Raw genomic sequence first — 20,618 nt, 5'->3', positions numbered from 1 at the left:
GTATCCATGCCTTCACAGGGCACTACTGCCTGGATTCTTCCATGAAGGATGATGCAGCTGTTGGACAGGCAGTCCTGAGATCTGTTTCAATAAGAGGTGAGCTTTCCCTACAGTCCCTCCTTCCTGTGATTTGCACATCTTGTATCTCTTGTTGTATCCCCTACTATGGTACCATTTGGTTTACTGTGTGTGTCTATATATATATATATATATATATATATATATATATATATATATATATATATATAATTCATGGAACAAAACGTGCTTTTTTGGTGGCTTACTGCTTGCTACTCTGATTAAAAAAACATGGGAATCTATGAAAGTTCCAATACTGGGGCAAGACAACAATTTCCTTACCTGTAACTTTGGTTCCCCAGTATTGGTAACTTTCATAGATTCCCATGCGCCCACCCTCCTCCCCTGGGAAAGCTCTGCCTTTTTTACTGAGATGATTGCTGTTACACAACGGCTACGAAAATCTGAGGAGCTCTCAGGAGGGTTCTATTGGGAGAGGCTCTTCTGATTGGTGGTTGCAGAAAGTTTGGTCTTTTATAAAGAGGTGGATAATGAGATGAGGCCTAGGCCTAATTTTCTCTTTTGTACCATGATATTTTTTTATTTACCGAGGCTCCCATTCCGACGACAGGGAATGAAACAGCATGGGAATCTATGAAAGTTACCAATACTGGGGAACCAAAGTTACGGGTAAGTAACTTGTTTTCATCCCTTCGCCAACCAGCTGTCACAGTGGTGACAGATGCGGCACTCCTGGGCTGGAGCATCCATCTGGAAGATGTGTAGATAACAGGATTCTGGTTTCCGGCAGAATCCGGACTCCACGTGAACCTGCTGGGGCCCTGTGCGTACTGTCATTGAAATCCTTTTTACCCTCCAAGAGAAGGATAACAAGTGTTCCCTGACACAACCAACTCCATGTTGTACTGCAACAAACTGGTGGTGTGGGGTCGTGGATCCTGTCGAGACCCTGCATCTCTAGACATGGCTAAAAACAGTAGGGCATAGGTTCAACACCGGGCAGGTTCCCTGAAAGCTAGTGTAGACTAACTGACGTTGTTGCCTAGTGAATTATGAATGGAGTCTCCATCCGCAGGTGGCGCAAGGTCTTTCGACAGTGGTAGAACCTCTTGTTAGATCTGTTTGCCTCTGGGATGCGCAGCATCAGCTTTTTTGTGTGCAAGTTTCCAAGGTGGCTTTCGCCCGGAGACACTTTTGGTCTCCAGTGGAGCTCTCGCCTTCTGTCAGCCGTGGTTCACCACACTTCTAGAACTCTCTGTAGTTCAGGCCTTCTGTGTGCCTTTAAACCCGTACCACTCCTGCCCAGAGTTATCAAGATGTTCAGGGATGACCAGGTCCAAGTCATACTTGTGGCACCAGATTGGGCACGAAGAGTTTGGTATCCCGAAGTACTGGGCATGCCAGTTGAACCTCTGAACAGGCTGCCCCTTCATGAGTATCTCTGTTGCAGCAGTCCTCCTGAGCCTGTCCACTGTGACGCCTTTGTGGAGATTGAGCAGGGACAGTTGGCAGCTTATGACCTCCTGAAGGCTAATGTATTTTTTAGCAGCCAGCGTTCCGCCACCTAGACTGTATATGCCTGCCATTGGGGAAAAAAATTGTGGGATGATGCACAGAAAAGCACATTGAGCCCCCCTATCTGCACCCCACCCCAAAATCTCGACCTGAAGTTCTACCCATTCTTTTCCATGCCCAGCAGGGCTCTGCTCTCTGCACTCTTAAGGGCTATCTGCTTTTTCTGTGACTGCCTGACCAGCCCTCATTTTTCAGGTCCCCTATTGTACATAGGCTCTTAAAAGCCGCCCCCCCCCCCCCCCCCCCCCGCCCCCCCATATACCATTTATTATGTCTCATTTCGAACTTTGCCGTAATTGTCGCCTCTGTCGGAAGCCAATCAAAACAGCCTTCCTTGAGGCGATTGCATCTGCTCGTTGAGTGAGCTTCAGGCCTTCTCATCGAAGACTCTTTACCTCCATGTATCCTGATAAGCTGGTGCTTCGCATACAGACCTCCTTTCTAACAAATGTGGTCATCCTATTACATGTAGGCTAATCCTCACCCTGCCCACATTTTGTGCTCCTCCACATCCCGCAGAAGAAAGGAAGTGACTCTACAGTCGGTACAGCACAGGAAGTCTGGGCGGAGGACCAACACTTCGGGGGATATGTTGGTGCGGAAAATGGTCTAGCGATGCAGAAGCGAACCAGCTCAGGATGGATTGTGCTCTGCATCAAAATCAGCTATGCATTGGCCAAGAAGCAACCTACTGAAGGCTTGCGCGCTAGAGCCACAACCACTGCGTTAGTGTTAGAACTGGCTATTTCTGGTAGGCTGATGCCAAAGCCAGGCAGAAACCACCATTCTAGTCAGGGCAAGGGAGTCGCACGCCAAGGTAACCCCTGCTCACCCCCTGGTAGCTTGGCACGAGCAGAAAGGCTAAACTCGGAGGCAATGTGTAGAGCATTTGCGCCAGCACACAACAACAACAGCATACTAGGCACACCACAAAAGGAACTCCACACAAGGATATTTATAAAATAACTTTTTGTATTGTAAACACACATCAGATAGTATCACACATGTACATTGTGCCAACTGGCACGGGCAATATTCACAAGGGATTATTTACAAGACAGGGCCACATGGGCCACTGTCAGAATCAGCACTTAGTAGAAATGAAATACTGTCAGAAATTAGAATAAAAGAATATAAAATCACTGTAGCACAAAGTAAGTTATAAATCACATCCAGTAACTACTGGGAACAGGTAAGTACCCCCTACGCAACCCTAAACACCTTAGGAGAATGTCACGCAGGGAACCAGGACCTCACTAGGACCACCTGTACTAAAAAGAACCACCACCTAAGTATCGCACAGCATTTAGGGGTATAAGCACAACACATTACGCATGAAAACCCATTCAGCGGTGTAGTAAAGGGAAACACATGATGCATAAACCTACACATTCAGAGGTGCCAGAACAATACAATAGCGCAAAAATCACATGATGTCTAAAAACATTCAGAGGTGCAGGAATAACACATGATGCAAGGAAACACATTCAGAGGTGCAATAACCATACAATTGCGCAAAACTTACATAAGCCACCACCTGTGGCAGTCCCTAGGCCAACTGGCCTTGTTGGGGCTCAGACGCCCTGTGTCCAAATGTCAGGGCGCGCTGCCATGCAGGGCCAGTCCAAGCACAAGCCTAAACGTAGCAGGTGCCCACTACTTGCTGGGCACCTGTGAAATCCCAAGACCTAAACGGTGCAGCTGGGAATCGTCAACACTGCGCCAGGGCCCTCACTGACCCTTAGGCGCAAACTGCGCCACTGCTGGAGCCACACCGGCTCTGAACTGCGCACTTGAAGCCACACAGGCTCTTAAACAATTATAGGCCCCTGGAGCCCTCGAGGCCCTCAACAAATCCCTCGCAGGCAGGAGGGGGCGGGCACCGGCAATGTGCCCCGACGCCCCCTCTTAACTAAAATGGCCCCCAAGAGTCTCTAATGGCTCTAAATAACTATGGGCCCCCAGAGCCTCTGTGGCTCTAAACACAAATCTTGCCCAGTTGTTTAAGCCTCACTGGGCTTATAACACGAATATGCCGCCTTGCAGGCTTGTAAATACAGATGCGGGCATTGGAGCCTCTCAGGGCTCTACACACGTGGGGGCGACCCACTGCCAACCGGGGCTGCCCTTGAAGCCCTCGTGGCTTCGCACTGACAATAAGCGCGAGCTCGCACCACGGGGGGGGGGGGGGGGGGGAGACAATGTGTCCCGGCGCCCCTCCCTTCTCCTCTGCCCCACTCTGCCTGGCCCAGCCCAGACTCACCGGGACTCCGACGCGGGACGCCAGCCTTCTCTCTCTCTCCGGGGCTCCCTCAGCACACGGGAGCCCCAGCAGCAGGCGACGCATCCTCTCTTCCCGGGGCTCCCTCCAGATCACGGGGGCCCCGGGCGGCCATCACCACTCTCCGCCTCTTCTCCCACGGCACCTTGGACTTGGGGCGGGGGTGGGCACCGACAATGTGCCCCGCGCCCCCCACCGCACTGCTCCACCGTCTCTCGGGGCTCCCTCCAGACCACGGGAGCCCAGCACCAGCCAGCACTTCTCCTCCGGGGCTCCACGTGTCCCCCGGGCGGGGCGGGACTTCCGGCCGGCCGCACCAGGATTGGCCGGCCGGCCAACCACTTCCGGGTCGTCGCGGGCAGCGCGGAGGCCCGCTTCAGGCACTCGTAGGCGGGGGCTGAATTAACTGAGGAGTGGGCTCCCTCGAGTTTAAAATATAAAACTAGCAAATAAGCGATGTGGGCACTCGCTAATCCATAAACTACACAGCCAATTCAGCAAATGCCGGGTGGGCACCGGCTTGGCAATAAAAAGCGCGCTCAAGCGCTTGGGCGAAATAAAGCGCTCCCAAAGCGCTAGAAGACAGGCAGAGCGCTCCCAGGTGCTCGGGGGGGGGGGGCGGGGGGGGGGGGGGGGGGGGGGGGGGAAGCGCAGCGCTTCCAGGCGCTAGAAATGCAGCTTCTCCATGCTGCAAAGGTCCCAGAGATCCCCAGGGGCAAAGCAAAATCCTTCCCTCCCCCCCCCCCCACCCCCATTCCCCTCCCCCCCCAACCCCCCCCCCCCCCCCACCCCCCCTTCCCCTCCCAAATCAGCCCAGGCAAGGCAGAGGGGTCCCCCCAGAAGTCCTCCAGGCATTCAAGAACATTTTGGAAGGGGACACAGCCCCTTCTTATACACAGAAAAGTCTTTGAAGTCTTTGTGTAGGCAGTGTGAGAACCAGCTAGAACTGGTTATAGGGAAGTCCTGTCAGTATCAGGGACAGAGGTGACAGTCGCCCAGCTGGGGGGGGTGGAGCCAGCATTGTGGTCAGGCAGGCACGGCCCTTCACTATCAGGGGCCATCTCCTCCCACTTCCCTGGCAGCAGATGCTGCCTTTCATCCATGGGCTGACTCACACAACCTCCTGGGCTCTCCAGCCCCTTTCACCCTCAAACCAGACAAGTCAATCCACAAGCAGGCCCATGCACTCCTGGACCAGGCTCACCAGCCAATCACACGCCAGACACAAATTACACAAATATGCCAACTTCTAAAAGTGGCACTTCTAGACTAGACACAATCATACCGCATATACCATTTCGCAGCATTCAGTCTCACGAGTTCTCTCATACCAAACTCGCCCCTGCACTCCCCACACATCAGGAGCTACCATGGGCATACATATTCCCCATTCATTCCTATGGAAGGGCAGGTCACTCGCCTCACATAGAGAGCTCAAGCACTTTACACTGTACCACAGTGAAAAAGTGCGCAGAGGCCTAAAATCACCAACATCCGGTTCCAGAAACAGGCTAGGAAAAAGCAAAAAGTCTCGGTGAACCTGCCCAAAGGGCCGGGTATTACTGTCAGGAGTTTGGTCCATATGTAGATTGGCACTTAAATAAACAAGTTGCTTACCTTCAGTAACTAGTATGCTACAGACTAACTGCAGATTCCTTACTGACCCACCCATCTTCCCCCCGCAAACCAATTTCTAGGGTCAGGGCTAATCCCTTTCAGAGCCCTAGTTTTACCAACCAGTGTTCATGGCTCTTTGGTTTTGGTGTGGAAAGTAATAAGTAACTGACGACCACGTGCCTAGGTGGCTTCTATAAAGATGCATTGGACGGCTCTTATGTTGGTGCACGCCGAGCAAATTGCCACCTATAGACACGCCGGGTACTGCTGATCGTCTGGATCTAGTCTGCTTCCTAGGAAATTCAAAGGTAAGGAATCTGCAGCTAGATATAGTATTTACCAGATAAAGCACAAAAGGTAAGTAACTTGTACTTTGGTGCGTTAGACTAGAGCTTCTGCTGAAATCTGGATATCTGTTCTGTGTTCCTAATCCATTAATTTTGTATTGTTCTTTATGCTTCCTACAAAGTGATGGAGAGACTACAATCAGGATCCACCTAGGACTCTGTTTCTACATAGACAATGCTCAGACCAGTCAATCAGCTTCTCTTTGGCTGTAGTGATTCAGAAGTGTACAATTTCCAGATCGCCCTCTATCCATTGTGAAGACCTTTGCCACTGCAGATTCCTCACCTGCATGCCTCCCAGTTCAGAGCTTTCATACACACTTTGTAATTTTCTGAAGTTGTGATTCAGAGAGGATCGCCTGCTGAGGAAAAAGTTTCAATTGAAAAAAAACTGGAAGGTGAAAATGGGTTAACGCAATGACTAATTTAAAGGTTATGATTTTGTCTGGGCACGTATAGGTATTTGTTTTTCCTTTAGAGCATGGGTGTAGGGTTACTGCCTGGGTTTTGGTGCCCCAAGTGATAGTTGACGTCCTTATGAGCGATGGGAAAAGCACTAAAAATAGTTAAGGAACTAAGTTCTTAAGAGCAAATGTCTTGTAGATGTTAGTAATTCTAAGTAAACTTGTGATTTTTATTTTTTTTATTTTTTAAATTTTAGATTCAAGCATATCCAAAAATGAAGAATTGGCAGTAGAACTTCAAAAGGCTTTTGGAAAAGCAACAACCTCTACGGCTAGAAGACTGAAGAAGCCTCCTGTGAAAGAAAGTGCCAAAGCCCCTTTAAGACTAGGAAGAAGTCTGCGTAATGCGGATGTAACCATAGTCTCTGAATTGGTTAAGATAATAACTCCATCCAAGTTGCAACAAAGACCTGCTCAAAATCAGAAAGGAAAAGTAATGGAATCCCTCCCTACTGAAAAGGCACCCACTCTACTGGAGATGCCGGTTTTCTTGCTAAAAAAAGTTACTAAGAAAGCTGTGTTAAAGCGTGGCAAGGGAAGATTAAGAAGAGCTCCTAAGTTCCTGCCAGGACAGGATACTAAAGAAGACCTTTCTCTAAAAAATATTGAGGCATCAAATTTGCTTGAAAACGTTACTGTTGTAAACCAGGTAGTGGCAGATGTAGCTCCAATTAAATTAGGCAGGGGAAAAAAGGATACAGATGTCAAAAACCTTCCTGCAACTCCAAAAACCCATGGTAAAAAGGATAAGAGTCCAGTGGAAGTTAAAGATGCTAAAAGACCCACCAGAGGCAGAAACAAAGCATTACTCGTTGAAAATATAGAGCCTACGGACATGTTGCCATTGACACGGAGACTCCGAACACAGACTCCAAGTGAAGGGAAAGGTTTGCAATCTTCAGAGAAGTCTATTCCAAATAACTCTGAGCAACAAACTGACATTTTAGAAAAGCCAAGCATACGTCCCAAAGTGAAGAAGTCTGTCAAGTGGCACCCTCTAGTGTCTGATGTAATGCCATCTGAACCAGAGAGTGCAAAAGAGAGACAAACTCAACTGCCCAATGATTTAATGGTGTCCAGTGAAAGACCTGCAGTGGAAGTTGAAGACATCTTAATTCCAGCAAGAAAATCTAGAGGTAGAGTGACTAGCCGTAAACCTCCAACTTCTGTCCAAGAGCTTGTAGCTGAAAAACAAACCAGGATTAAGAGTGTTTTAATTGAAATGGCTACAAATGAATCCACTAAGGAAGCAGCTGTTGAAGTGTCTGAATTAATAACAAGTAAACGACGAGGAAGAAAGAACAAATTGGAAACCTTGCCCAGATCAGTCAGTGACTCTACAGCAGCTGAAGTTTTGGTTGGTGGAAGCCAGACAGCAGAGACTCCAGCTGAACAAACAGTTGGTGAAACTTCTAATAGGAGAACTACTAGAGGGAAACTAGCAAATAAGACCAATCCGTCAAAGGAGGCCACCCAGTCTACAAATGAACTATTGGTAGAAAAGGATGCAGCTGAAAAACAGAAAGGCCTGAAAATGCAAAAAACTGCCAGTCCCAGAGGAAGGAGGAAAAATGAAATTAAGAGTGCAACTAGTGATTTTGAGAAATCCATCCAAGAGCAGGAAGAACATTTGACTGCAGTTGTAGCTATAGAAAGCACAAATGTTGAGAACCAAAATGCAGAAGATAAGCAAGCAGTTGGGGGAAAATATCAAAGTAGGAGTAAATCGGCTAGGTCAAGAACAGCTAAAGGTGTTTTAGCAGAAGAGAAGCCTGACGGAGTGTCTACTAGCATTGCGGTAAAAGACCAAGCACTAGAAGTGCCTCAGTCAGTAATACTCAATCCTCGCAGAGGAAGACGTAAATTGGAACATTTGTCTAGTTCGGTAAGTGTGTCTGATTCTGTGAGTAAATCAATCGGATCTGAATCAGAAGTGTCACTTGTTGCGGATGTCCTTGTTGCTGAAACCGTCACTGAAACGGTCGCAGAGAAGTTTTCAAGTATGAGGAAAACTGCACGTGGTAAACGGCCTAAGCCTGTAATTCAAATGTCTCCACCAAAGGAATCAGTTTCTTCAAATATCAAAACTAGTATAGATATTAAGTATTCAGCGCAAAAACAATCTGTAAAAGATGACAAAATTGCAGCCTTGGAGAAGTCTGGACCCGAATTTGTGTCCACTGCAGCTACTCCTCGAAGAGGAAGAAACAAGCAGAGTACAGTAAATGAATCCTTTACAACCCTAAGTAAATTAACAGAGGCAAATACTGTAAATGTCCAGATAGCAGAATCAAACCTTGTTACTAAAAAACGACTAGTTGGAAGGAAGCAAGTTACAGATAATACATCTTCGCAGTCATTGACCTCTGCCATAGCAAATACTAGCACGTTAAGTGATGTAGGGTCCACCATGCTGCTTGATAAAACATCCATGGCAAATGAAAAGAGCAGCCGCCGAGTAGGACGGGGCAGAGCAACCAACCAAAGCAATACCATCACTGGTGATGGAGAAAACCTTCCAGAGGACCAACTGCTCATTAGCAAAAAGAGTTTTAAAAGAACTGAGACATCTACTGTAACTGTACCTGCACGTGCTGGTAGGAGAGGAAAATCTGCTGTTTTACCTGAAACTGGACCAAAGACGTGGTGTTAAACGAAAACTCACTGGTAAGGAAGTTGCAACTCTTTTAGTAAGTGAAACTGAAGAGCAACTGGAGTCTTCACCCACAAAGATTTTTCGAGGAGCGTCCAGTCAGTCAAAAGCTCTCAGAACTGCAGTTGATGCAAGAGAAAGTGAACAAAAAACAGCCGTTGTTCCAGATGGCCCTGTGAAAAATATGAGTGAGAGCTTTATTCAAGAACAAAATGTTTTAAGTACTAAAACTCGGGGCAAAGCTAGAAAAGCTGAACCTAAAAGCCCAGAAGTGCCATCTCCTGTTAAACAAATTGCAAAGAAACAGGGGAAACCGAAAGTTGGCAATGAACCACAGCCCACTCTCACCTTGACTGAGAGTAACACTATGAGTGAGAGCTTTATTCAAGAACAAAATGTTTTAAGTACTAAAACTCGGGGCAAAGCTAGAAAAGCTGAACCTAAAAGTCCAGAAGTGCCATCTCCTGTTAAACAAATTGCAAAGAAACAGGGGAAACCGAAAGTTGGCAATGAACCACAGCCCACTCTCACCTTGACTGAGAGTAACACTTCACCCAAAAAGGCTAAAATGGGTAAGAATTGCTATTACATTTTTAATATTAAAACATTAATTGCAGGTTGTACCAAGAAATGTAAGGTTGCACACTTCCTAAAAGGAATGTTTACTTGTACTGCTGCTACCAGTTCTTCCTCTAGAATTGTGGGTTGTCTGTTTAGAAAATTGCGCACATTTTACATATATAGACTCTGTTAAACGTTTTATGCCGGACTTTTAATTTCCTCCCTGCCACAGCTCAAACTCTCGGCCGGCATGAATTGGGGGAGGGTAATTTAAACATTTTTTACAATAAAAACTTGCCTACGGTACCGGACTCCCGCGTCACGCCTCCTGTTCTCTGCTCACAGGAAGCAGAGCAGGCAGCACCCCTCTCTTCCCCTAAGCCAATCACAACGCTGCAATGGCAGCGTTGTGATTGGCTACGACGCCGACCTTACAGGCGTCTATGGGAAGGCCATGTTCGAGGCATGTGGGCCGCTAAATTCATATCTTGTGCATAGATTGCCGCCTAGTGTTGGGTCCGGATGATTGCACCTTGTTGTCCTGGAAGAGTCTTTGAAGTATCACGAGATAGGTGGCTCCTCCCCTGAACTACAGTGCGCATGGGCATCATCTCCATCCTCAGATTGTTTTTTTCCGCCATTGGATGTGTTCTGTGACTCTCGTTCGGAACCTATAGGAAAAACTTGTTTTCTTCAGGCCAAAAGGCCTCTTTAAGTGTCGGTATTGTACTTCGTTCGGTTCTGAGTTAACTTATCCGGTTCCCGGATACTTGAGCACGTGTGCTCCCAGCTTTTTAGGCCCGATCGAAGATTGACATCGATGGAATTCCAGGCCCCGTTTAAACGTTGCCCAGTCTGTAACGCGAAGTACCCTCTCTCAGATGTGCACTCTGTGGGCAACAGATGACTGTCTCCAGACCACGACTAGGAGAGTTGCTTGGCCTGTTCGAAATTCAGGTCGGAAGAGGCGATTGCTCTTCGACGTGAGGCGAGGCTACCGGCGCGGAGGGTGTCTGATGTGGAGGATATCTTCGAGGGCGTCCTAGAGGAGGAACCGGAGCACTTCTCCGACACGGCCTCCGGTCAAGAATCTCACTACGGAGAAGAGGTAGACTATGAGAACATCGAAGACGATGAGGCCGGCGAGGTAAGAGACGACTGTATGGCCATTGGAGCCGCAGAGGGCGGCTCCAGCGATGAGCAAGACCCGACTGAATCCTCGGGGGTCGAAAGTAACACTGTCTTGTCAAAGGCTCAGGTCGAAGCATCGCCGGAAGGCCTTAGCCAAGATCTTTCTACTCATTCTACAGCCCTGAAAACTGGCCCCGGCTAAAAATATTTCAGAGCCTTCGGTTGGTACGCCTTCGAAAACTAAACGGAAACTGACTAAAGACAAATCGAAACTGAAACTGGTCAAACCAGTATTCGTTTCGCAAAGCCGTGTTCCATCGGATCATAAGAAGGCTCTGAGTGTCCGTGTCCCTTCGGGGTCACGAAAGGGTGCCAACCCGAAGATCGGTACATCCAAAATGGTGCCAAAGGCCCAAAGAGACGGAGCGACGCATCTAAGGCTGCCCTCGGGGGCGTGGACACTAAAGAATGACTTGAGTCGCAGCCGCCCCTCAGTCCGAATGCATACAAGTTGATGCTGGTTAAGGTTCTCGAAGACTAGCACAAAATTACCGTGTTGGAACGTGACGCATCAAGCCGTGGCCATTTTGGGGATCCCAGCGCAACACCTGGCTTGAAGTTGGAGATGGCCGTGAAAAAAGCCAAACAGCCATCTGGACCTCCACCTATAGTTTTTGGACTACCGCCGACTGCAAGACCTAAAACTTCTAAGCCGGCACAGGGCACCGACCCTGGTAAACTGATGTCAAAACTTAAGTAAATGACCGCCACTCCTGAAGGCGTCGGTTCCACTCCACCTTCTTCTGAAAGCTCAAAGAAGTTGTACATTGACTCTGCAACCGGAAGACTCACCCTTTTCAAACTGAAGATCTTGCCGGAGAATCCAATGGAATCCTATCAAATCCCACTTAAAAGGAAAAGAGACTGCCTCCTCGCTGGTCCTTTTCGAGTCCGTCAGGCCTTATGGACAAGCCTTTACACATTCCCCCACACGCACTGAGGATGGTGGGGGGGGGGGATGACCAAAATGACGAACAATTCAACTATCCTGATAAATCTAATCAGGATGATTCGTAGGATGTGCTCGCAAATCAAGGCACGGCGGACAAACAGTCTTACCAAGTAAAGACAGCCCCCGCAGAGGATACTGCGGCGTTCAACGCTCTGATTGAAAGGGCGGCGTTGAACCACGATGTGGTCATGCATGCAGAACCAGTTGAGGAGGACTTTCTGTTTGATACCTTCTCTACGTCGGACAGGTCAGTGAAGACGCTGCCGATGCTGAAGGGTGTCCTTAAACACGCCAATGACATTTTCAAGGACCCAACCAGAGCAAGGGTGGTGAACCTGCGTATTGAGAAGGCCTGCTCCTGTGGACCCTACGTATATAAGGGGTCAATTGCCATTCGACTCTTTGGTGGTCTCCAATGCCCGGAAGAGGGCGAACTCACAAACAAGTGGTGATGCTCCTCCCCCAGACAAAGAATCTAAAGTATTAGAGGCCTCTGGGAAGCGGGTTGCTGCACAGGCAGCGAATATTTGGAGAATAGCCAATACACAGGCTCTAATGGCTAGATACGATAGGGCTCACTATGATACCCTAGAGCAGTGGTCTTCAAACTTTTTGATGCCGGGACCCCCCATCAAAATATTTTAGGCATAAGGACCCCCTCTAGACCAATTTCTAGAACCTAGTATTCCTTATCAATGACAACCATACATGTTCTCCAGAGAAACAGTCAATCTGTGCTTGCACCTCATTAGTACCAGTTTAACACCCAAATATAGCAATAAGCAACAAAAAGGTAACCGGTACAGCTTTACAAAGGGCCTTCTACAGACCGGCAACACCTGCGGCTGCTTTTTAGTAACTTTTGAACCTTCAAGTAAATAATTATTTTGTTAAAATTAGCAGATTAAGCTGCAGATGATGGATTATGTGGCAAATGCGGCAAATCTATAATGTTGCTAAAATCACTGTGGCCCCACAATCACATAATTCCAGTGGAGCTTGGTATAATAGCTATAATGCATTGGCTGCAACTTTATTACACGGCATTAAAGGAAAACCATTCTATATTTCATGGGGTGCTGATAGCTTGGGATTTACAGCTGCATGTAACTGGAGGTAGCTTAATATCATTCATCATAATTAAAACATATGTACGTTTTCAGGTCTCACTGTTAGGTATATATATATATATAATATATATATATATATATATATATATATATATATATATATATATATATATATATATATATATAACATCGGGCTGCTTTAGTGAATAACAAATACATGCACTATAATAAATTAATAAAACCTCCATGCAAAAGTCTGTGTGAAACCAGAGAACCACAGAATTAATGTGTGATTGATGCAGTGGAGAATAGTGACTTGTGTATTTGTAGTGCTGTGAAGCAACTGCCTGTGACAGAAAGTACTGTGAATGTGTAAGTCTTTTTGCATTACACACAGTATAAGGTAGACCCCTACAAAATGAGCAAAATGTTTTGATAAAATGGTGCTTCCAAAATATACAGGCTGCTTCCAAAATATGGGGGCTTATTTACAAGCCCCTTGCGCTGCCAGTGTCATTTTTTATGATGCTCTGGTTGCGCAAAGTGCAGACTCATATCTACGAGGCCACGCAAAGTGACTTTGCGTGGCTTTTCAAGGCCTCCTAGATATGGTGTAAAGCAACGCAGCACAAGGTTGATGTGTTGCCTTACACTGCGTAAGGGGGGAGGGGGAGGGTTTCCATGGGTTTTGACACATTCCCAGATTTACAACAAATCTGTAAACCGGAGGATGCGCCAAAACTGTACGCTGCCCCAGGGGATGCTTAACAAGTAGAAATATCTTTCTTTCTCCTTAATTGTTTTCAAAAGTCTCCATTGGTTGTTTATGTGCAGGAAGGCATGCAGACTTGCAAAAAAAAAATCCTATCAATAATGCAGACACCCTGGCACCTTGGTGCAAGGGTGTCGGCGTTGGTGCTAGGCACTAAGTTGTGTGTCAGCAGAAAGGACAGGAGTGCACAGTAGTTATAAATACATCTCTTCCTGCTCTTTCGAATTGGCGTAGGGCAGTGCAGCAAAATATACTTGCGGAGCTGCCCACACCATTTTATTGTAAATGAGGCCCATAGATTTTAATAATATTCAGAACCTATGTAATGTATTCTTTTACATAACTGTCACTCCAACACATTCTTAAGGATAGTAAGAGCTATGGAAATATGACAATCACTTAATCTTCCTGTCGCCTACAATAAAAAAATGATGAATGTGTCCTCATGTAATGCAACTAGTGCTATGTAAAGCGCTCTGATACCCAATTCGGGTCAAGTTCGCGCTATATAAAACTCTGTAAAATAAATAAAAATTATAAGCAAGTCACAACTCATTTAACTTTGTACATTCTCTAAAACGTCAAGTGATTTGAACAATTGAATGTAATCGCACTCTCCTGAGCAATAATCCAAGCCAGGCAGACATCTGAACACACCTTCCTGCCAGTGTGCTGCTGGCCTGAAAGAAATGCAAATGTTCACAATGAGTTAATCTGCAAGTCCTTTACATTTGCAGATTAACTCATTGCACACATTTGCATTTCTTTCACAGATCAGCAACACACTGGCAGGAAGGTGTCTTTAGCTGACTAAGATTCCCCAGCACATGAGATTCCCAAAATTAACCGTCCGGGATGTTTTCTTTTATCAAATGAAGAGCGCGACCCCCTTCCCATGCCCCCACAGCCCCCCTGGGGCTCGCGCCCCACAGATTGAAGACCACTGCCCTAGAGCAATTGTTGCAACACTTGCCTAATGAATATAGAGAGGGGTGGACATGTTAATTCAGGAGGAGGAACTGATATCAAACGCTTCTATCAAGTGTGCACTAGATTCAGCAGACCCTGCAGCCAGGGCCATTAACACTAGTGTAATGCTAAGGAGGCAGGCATGGTTACGAATTTCAGGATTTAAGCCAGAAATACAAACCAGTTTGATCAATCACCCCGTTAACCCAGATTTTTTGTTTGGGCCTGACGTTGACACGATTCTTGAAAAGATCAAGGACACAGACGGCTAAGTCCATGTGGGCCTTGCAGTCTCAACAGTTCAGAGGGGGTTCTTTTTGTCGCTCATTTAGTAGAGGGCCGTCAAGAGGGCAAACATCTCAGCACACACAATACAATAAAGGTGGTGCGCAGACCACCTTTAACAAACACAATAGAGGTGGATACCGTGGTAACAGCACCAAAGGCAGAGGACGTGGAAATAAAAACACCAGGTCCTCAGCAAATACCAAACAGTGACGTCTTGTCACTGCCCCGGACCATGTAACACCGGTCGGGGGACGACTCCAGCAGTTCCTGCCGGTCTGGGAAGGCATTACCACAGACAGGTGGGTGAGGCAACTTATCCAGTACGGGTATTGTTAAGAACTGACATCCACTCCACTCGACATACCCCCAAGACACCATCCTATGTTCGCAGAGCACATAAACGTATTACAGCAGGAAGTGGCCAGCATGCTGCAAAAAGGGGCCATAGAACTGGTGCCTCTAAAGGAGCACCGAACAGGGGTGTACTCTCTCTATTTCTTGGTCCCAAAGGGTGGGACTCTCAGACCTATTCTGGATCTGAGACCCTTGAACCTATACATCCTTTCGGAACATTTCCACATGCTGACTCTGCAGCAGGTCCTGCCATTGCTCAGTCAGGGGGATTTTCTGGCAACTCTGGATCTGAAGGATGCCTATTTCCATATACCCATACATCAGGCACACAGGAAATACCTCGGGTTCACCATACAAAACAAGCACTACCAGTTCAAAGTATTATTTTTGGGGTGACCACCGCTCCCAGAGTGTTCACCAAATGCTTGGCTACAGTGGCAGCACACCTCCGGAGGCGACGCATTCATGTCTACCCTTACCTGGACGACTGGCTTGTGCAAGCAAAGTCGGCCCAGCAGTGCGCCAGCCACGTGTCCCGCACAAATCATCTCCTGCACAGTCTGGGATTTTCTCGGAACTATCCCAAGTCGCATCTTCAACCCGCTCAAGTACAGCAGTACCTGGGAGCGACGTTGGACACCGTGACGGCCACAGCCCAGCCAAACTCTGTGCGAATCGACTGCATGCAACTGCTGATTCGCAAATTCAGACCACAACACTCACTACAGGCGCGAGTGTTTCTGCAGTTGATGGGCATGTTGCATATTCATAGTCCCGCACGCGAGACTGCACATGCGTCCGCTCCAAGAGTGCTTGGCACGACAGTGGAATCAGGCTCAAGGACAATTGAAAGACCTAGTGTTGGTGACCGGTCGTGCGTACAACTCTGCATTGGTGGAATCCACGCAACCTTTGCAAGGGACGACTGTTCCAAGAGCCTGTACCACAAATAGTGCTCACGACGGACTCATCCCTCCTGGGGTGGGGGGCGCATCTCCATTACACAGTGCAGGGACTATGGTCGGATCAACAGAAGAAGATGCACATCAATCTGCTGGAATTGATGGCGATCTTCATGGCAATGAAGGCTTTCAAGATCTGTGCAACAAGGTCGTTTTGATCCGGACGGGCAACATGACTGCCATGTTTTACATTCAGAAGGAGGGAGGTACTCACTCTCCAGTTGTCCCACTTGGCACAGAGTATGTGGAAGTGGCCATTCAGAGGAACATTTTCCTCATGGCGGAGCACCTCCCGGGCCAGGACAACCAGATGGTGGATCTTCTCAGCCGGCAGTTATCGGGTGCACGAGTGGGAGATTCATCCATCGGTGCTGCAACCGTACTTCCGGCAGTGGGGGCATCCAGACATCGACCTGTTCGCCACAAATGAAAACGCAAAATGCCAAAACTTCGCCGCCAGGTTCCCACACCCGCGGTCTCAGCGCAATGCGATATGGATGAACTGGTCAGGCAGATTTGCGTACACTTTTCCGCCGGCCCCACTCTAACCTCTGGTGGGACGGAAACTCAGACTGCACTCAATGACTCTCATCCTGGTTGCTCCAACGTGGGCGAGGCAAGCATGGTACACCACGTTCCTGGAACTTTCCGTGGTGCCTGATCAAAGACTGCGCCTTACACCCAGTCTTCTCACTCAGAGCCATGGAGAAGTTCAGCACCCAGATCCGCAACAGTTAAACCTTGCGATATGGCTCCTGAAGTCATAGAATTTGGGTATCTGAATCTGCCTCCTGATTGTATGGACATCATTAAGGAGGCACGACGGCCTACCACTAGTGCCTGCTATGCTGCCAAATGGAAGCGTTTTCGTCATTTACTGTTCCAGCCGTGACATAAACCCGCTAGATGCATCGACACAGGACATTATTTGTTACCTGTTAGATTTACACAGATGCAATCTGCCATACAGTTCTATGTGTATTCATTTGGCGGCAATGGCGGCTTACTTACAGAACAGGCAATGCCTTTCACTGTTCAGAGTGCCAGCAATTAAAGCTTTTATGGAGGGACTCAAATGAGTCATTCCACCCAGAAGGCCACCTTCACCGGTCTGGAATCCTAATGTGGTGTTGACCAGACTGATGGGACCTCCTTTCGAACCTCTTCACTCATGTGAAATACAGTTCCTAACGTGGAAGGTTGCCTTCTTAGTAGTGATCATGTCGCTGAGGCGGGTTAGTGAGCTGCACGCCCCAACCATTCAAAAACCTTTTATACAGGTCCACGCAAATAGGGTAGTACTACGCACTAACCCTAAATTCATGCCCAAGGTGGTTTCTCAGTTCCACATTAATCAAACTATTGAACTGCCAGTTTTCTTCCCTAATCTAGACTCCGTGGCAGAAAGATCACTGCACACATTGGACGTCAAAAGAGCCCTCCTGTACTATATAGACAGGACTAAGGATTTCAGGAAGACTACTCTGTTGCTTTTTCACCACAGCACAAGGGCAAACCCATTTCTAAATCGGGTATTCAGATTTGTTATCAGAAGGCTAAACGCACATTAACAGGCCCCCCCGCCAAAGCGCATTCAACATACAAGCTAGGGGCATCCATGGCTTTCCTGGGTAACATACCATTGGAGGACATATGTAGAGCAGCCACATGGAATAACATACATACATCACAAAACACTACTGTGTTGATGTGCATTCCAAGCAGCAAGCTGCTGTAGGTCAGGCTCTTCTAAAGTCCCTCTTTCAGGCTGGTGCAGCTGGCTCGAGCAACCACCGCTAAGGGAGAAACTGCTATTTAGTCTATGCACAAGATATGAATTTAGCGGCCCACATGCCTGAACGGAATATGCTACTTACCAGTATGCATCTGTTCTGGGCCGCTAACATTCATATCGCCCACCCATCCTCCCCGGTGCCTGTCGCAGCTGTAGCAGTCAGAATTATTTCTAAGCATGGTCATCCGGTATCGTATTGGACTCCATCTATGCCACAATGGCGAAAAACAATCTGAGGATGGAGATAATGCCCATGCGCACTGTAGTCCAGGGGAGGAGCCACCTATCTCGTGATACTTCAAAGAATCTTCCAGAACAACAAGGTGCAATCATCCGGACCCAACACTAGGCGGTGATCTATGCACAAGATATGAATGTTAGCGGCCGTACATGCCAAGAACAGATGCATACTGGTAAGTAGCATATTCCTTTCTTCATGCAGGCTGCGCAGCAGCGCACAAAGAAAATGGTGATTGCTATGACTGCTTTGGTCAGGCCTAGGGCCGACCAAACAGTCAGTGACCATAGCAATGAGCAAGCCACTCCTCCCCCACACATCCGCCCCCAACCAGGTATACCCTTCTACTTTCGCACAGTGCGAGAAGCAGAAACGTTAAATTGTATGTTTACCATTTTACCTATCTGCTTCTCGCACTGCAAGAAAGCAGTAGGGCAACTCCCCCTGAGCTCCTATATCTTGCAAAATAAATATAGGTAAAACCACTCTCCCATTGTTTTAGTAAACAGTTTTACTGTTTTATCCAACCTAAATCTGTATGAGACATTGTATAACTAGAATAAAAAAAAACATATACAATACATGCACATCTTTTAATCTATCTGAGAGCATAGAAAGACTAGGCAGGTCTGTTTAAGGAAATGTTTTGCTTATTTGAGTAGTCTAGTCCTAAATTTTGGTTCATACTTTGATAGATCTTTGCAGCCAATGATACTAGTTTAGACATTTGGTCATTTGTTGACTTTTCAATTAGTTTCCTACTGTCGCAATTGGATTTTCATGAATGTTGGGCAGGTTTCACTTGTTTCCGTGGGAGTTTGGTCAATCATCAAATTCTACAAATGTTATAATTCCAGCACAATCTAGAAGAATGCATGTTTATTCCATGGTTTAACCGCTGTCAACTTGGGTTCTCGAGCCTTCAAGACCTGCTCACAATGGCAGCCTTTTCTTTGCCCTTTCATTTTTTATTGCTTCAGTGATAGTGGAGTACACCATAGGGTGCTTTAACAGGTTTGCACTGTATTGGTTATATCATGGTACCGTTAGGATCCACAGAAGTGGTACTGGTGTATAGAACCTTGGTCCTCGACCATCTGTCATGCTTGTTCCAGAAGCATGCGACTACGATAGTTAACATTTAAGTTTATCCACCTGCTCCAATTGAGTGTAAGTATCTGTACCAGAGGGTGGTGGAAGGCAGGAATAAACCTCATGAGACTACTTATTGCTGCCTGACCACAGGTGATCTGAAATGAACAGCAATTTCTTCCACCTCGGGTGAGCATAAAGCGTACACTCCTTTAAAAAAAAAAAAAAAAAAATGTTAACCAATATATAACAAGCCTGTTTAAGTCTTGTTTGCTTTCATGTCAAACCAGGCTTTGCAGACGACTCTGCATGTAGTACCTTTATCAAATGCTGAAATGTCACTGCTGCGCGATGTTTCAGCCAAGCTGAGATGCACAGCAAGAAGGATGCTTACCCTGAAAGGACGTTAAGATTCTCGGCCTAATATGAAGGATCGCTCTAACTGCAGTTTTTCCCTTGGAATATACTCCAGGTCCCAGACTGTATCTACAATTTTGTAGCCTGTGCTCATGCATGCCAATACGTGGACCTGCGCATCTTCGTGCTGACTCCTTACCACCTCAGAAGTGATGGAGCAAAGCTGCATACAAGCGCCACCCCTGCGTTTTGCCAGTTTTTTCCGCCCCTCTAGGCACCTTGTGCAGAGCTCCACCCCCAACTTTGTGCGTCTTGTGAAGATTCAAAACTTCTCTAACATTTGAGTCTTCCATATATTCATATACTTCAATCATTACCAGTTGCCTGGCTGGTAGTCCCACGTACATTAAAATAGCAGTATACAGTGTAAAAATATATACAACACAGTATATAATGTAAAATTTTAGACCCGAAACAACTTAGTCTGTTTAGTAACGCGTCCACCTCATTGGAACCCCCCCCCCCCCCTGTTTGCAAGTTTATCTTTGAAGAAGTCTTTTCCAGTCACAAGGTGTGGTGACTCCTCCTTTAGACTCAATTGGTTTTTCAGATCTCGCCTAGCAACGCAGTGTATGCGCTGCTCGCCTTGGCAAGATCTATTGTGGGTTTCGGCGGAAGGGGACAGGCCATGTGCATGCGCGCGCTGGGACAAGCAACTTGTACGTGAACGGCTCGCGGCGTTTGAGCTCAACGCGCCGGTGTCTGCTTTCCTTTGTGGTTGCGGGCAGACGCGCTGATGCCACGGGCAGGCACACGCTTCAATGGCAGTTATTTTTCAATTGAGCCTCAGGCAGACCTACACAGCGATGGCACAATCTTCAACTTTGGCCAGGCACTAACACTAGTGCTGCTTGTCTTTAAATTCAGGACATAGGCAGGCACACATGCTAATGCCGCCTCGTCGATACTGGCATCGCACTGGTGTCTGCTTTAGAAACTCCAGGATTGTATATATTCCGTTTTTAAAGCTGAGGTTTGATT

At 47.2% G+C, this 20,618-nt stretch overlaps 1 protein-coding gene across 1 annotated transcript in view; it reads left to right on the top strand.

Annotated features, from left to right (window-relative positions):
• The window catches only part of LOC147711837 (uncharacterized), a 92,826-nt gene that overhangs the window by 57,147 nt on the left and 15,061 nt on the right, over positions 1 to 20,618 (top strand). Inside the window, 2 exon segments of the mRNA XM_086922565.1 lie at positions 6,521 to 8,955; positions 8,957 to 9,548. Of these exon segments, the coding sequence (XP_086778691.1) occupies positions 6,521 to 8,955; positions 8,957 to 9,548 (3,027 nt within the window).

Source organism: Lissotriton vulgaris, chromosome 5 (assembly GCF_964263255.1).
Source record: "Lissotriton vulgaris chromosome 5, aLisVul1.2, whole genome shotgun sequence".
In the NCBI taxonomy this organism is placed as follows: domain Eukaryota; kingdom Metazoa; phylum Chordata; class Amphibia; order Caudata; family Salamandridae; genus Lissotriton; species Lissotriton vulgaris.
This window is presented reverse-complemented; position numbering and strand designations above follow the sequence as displayed.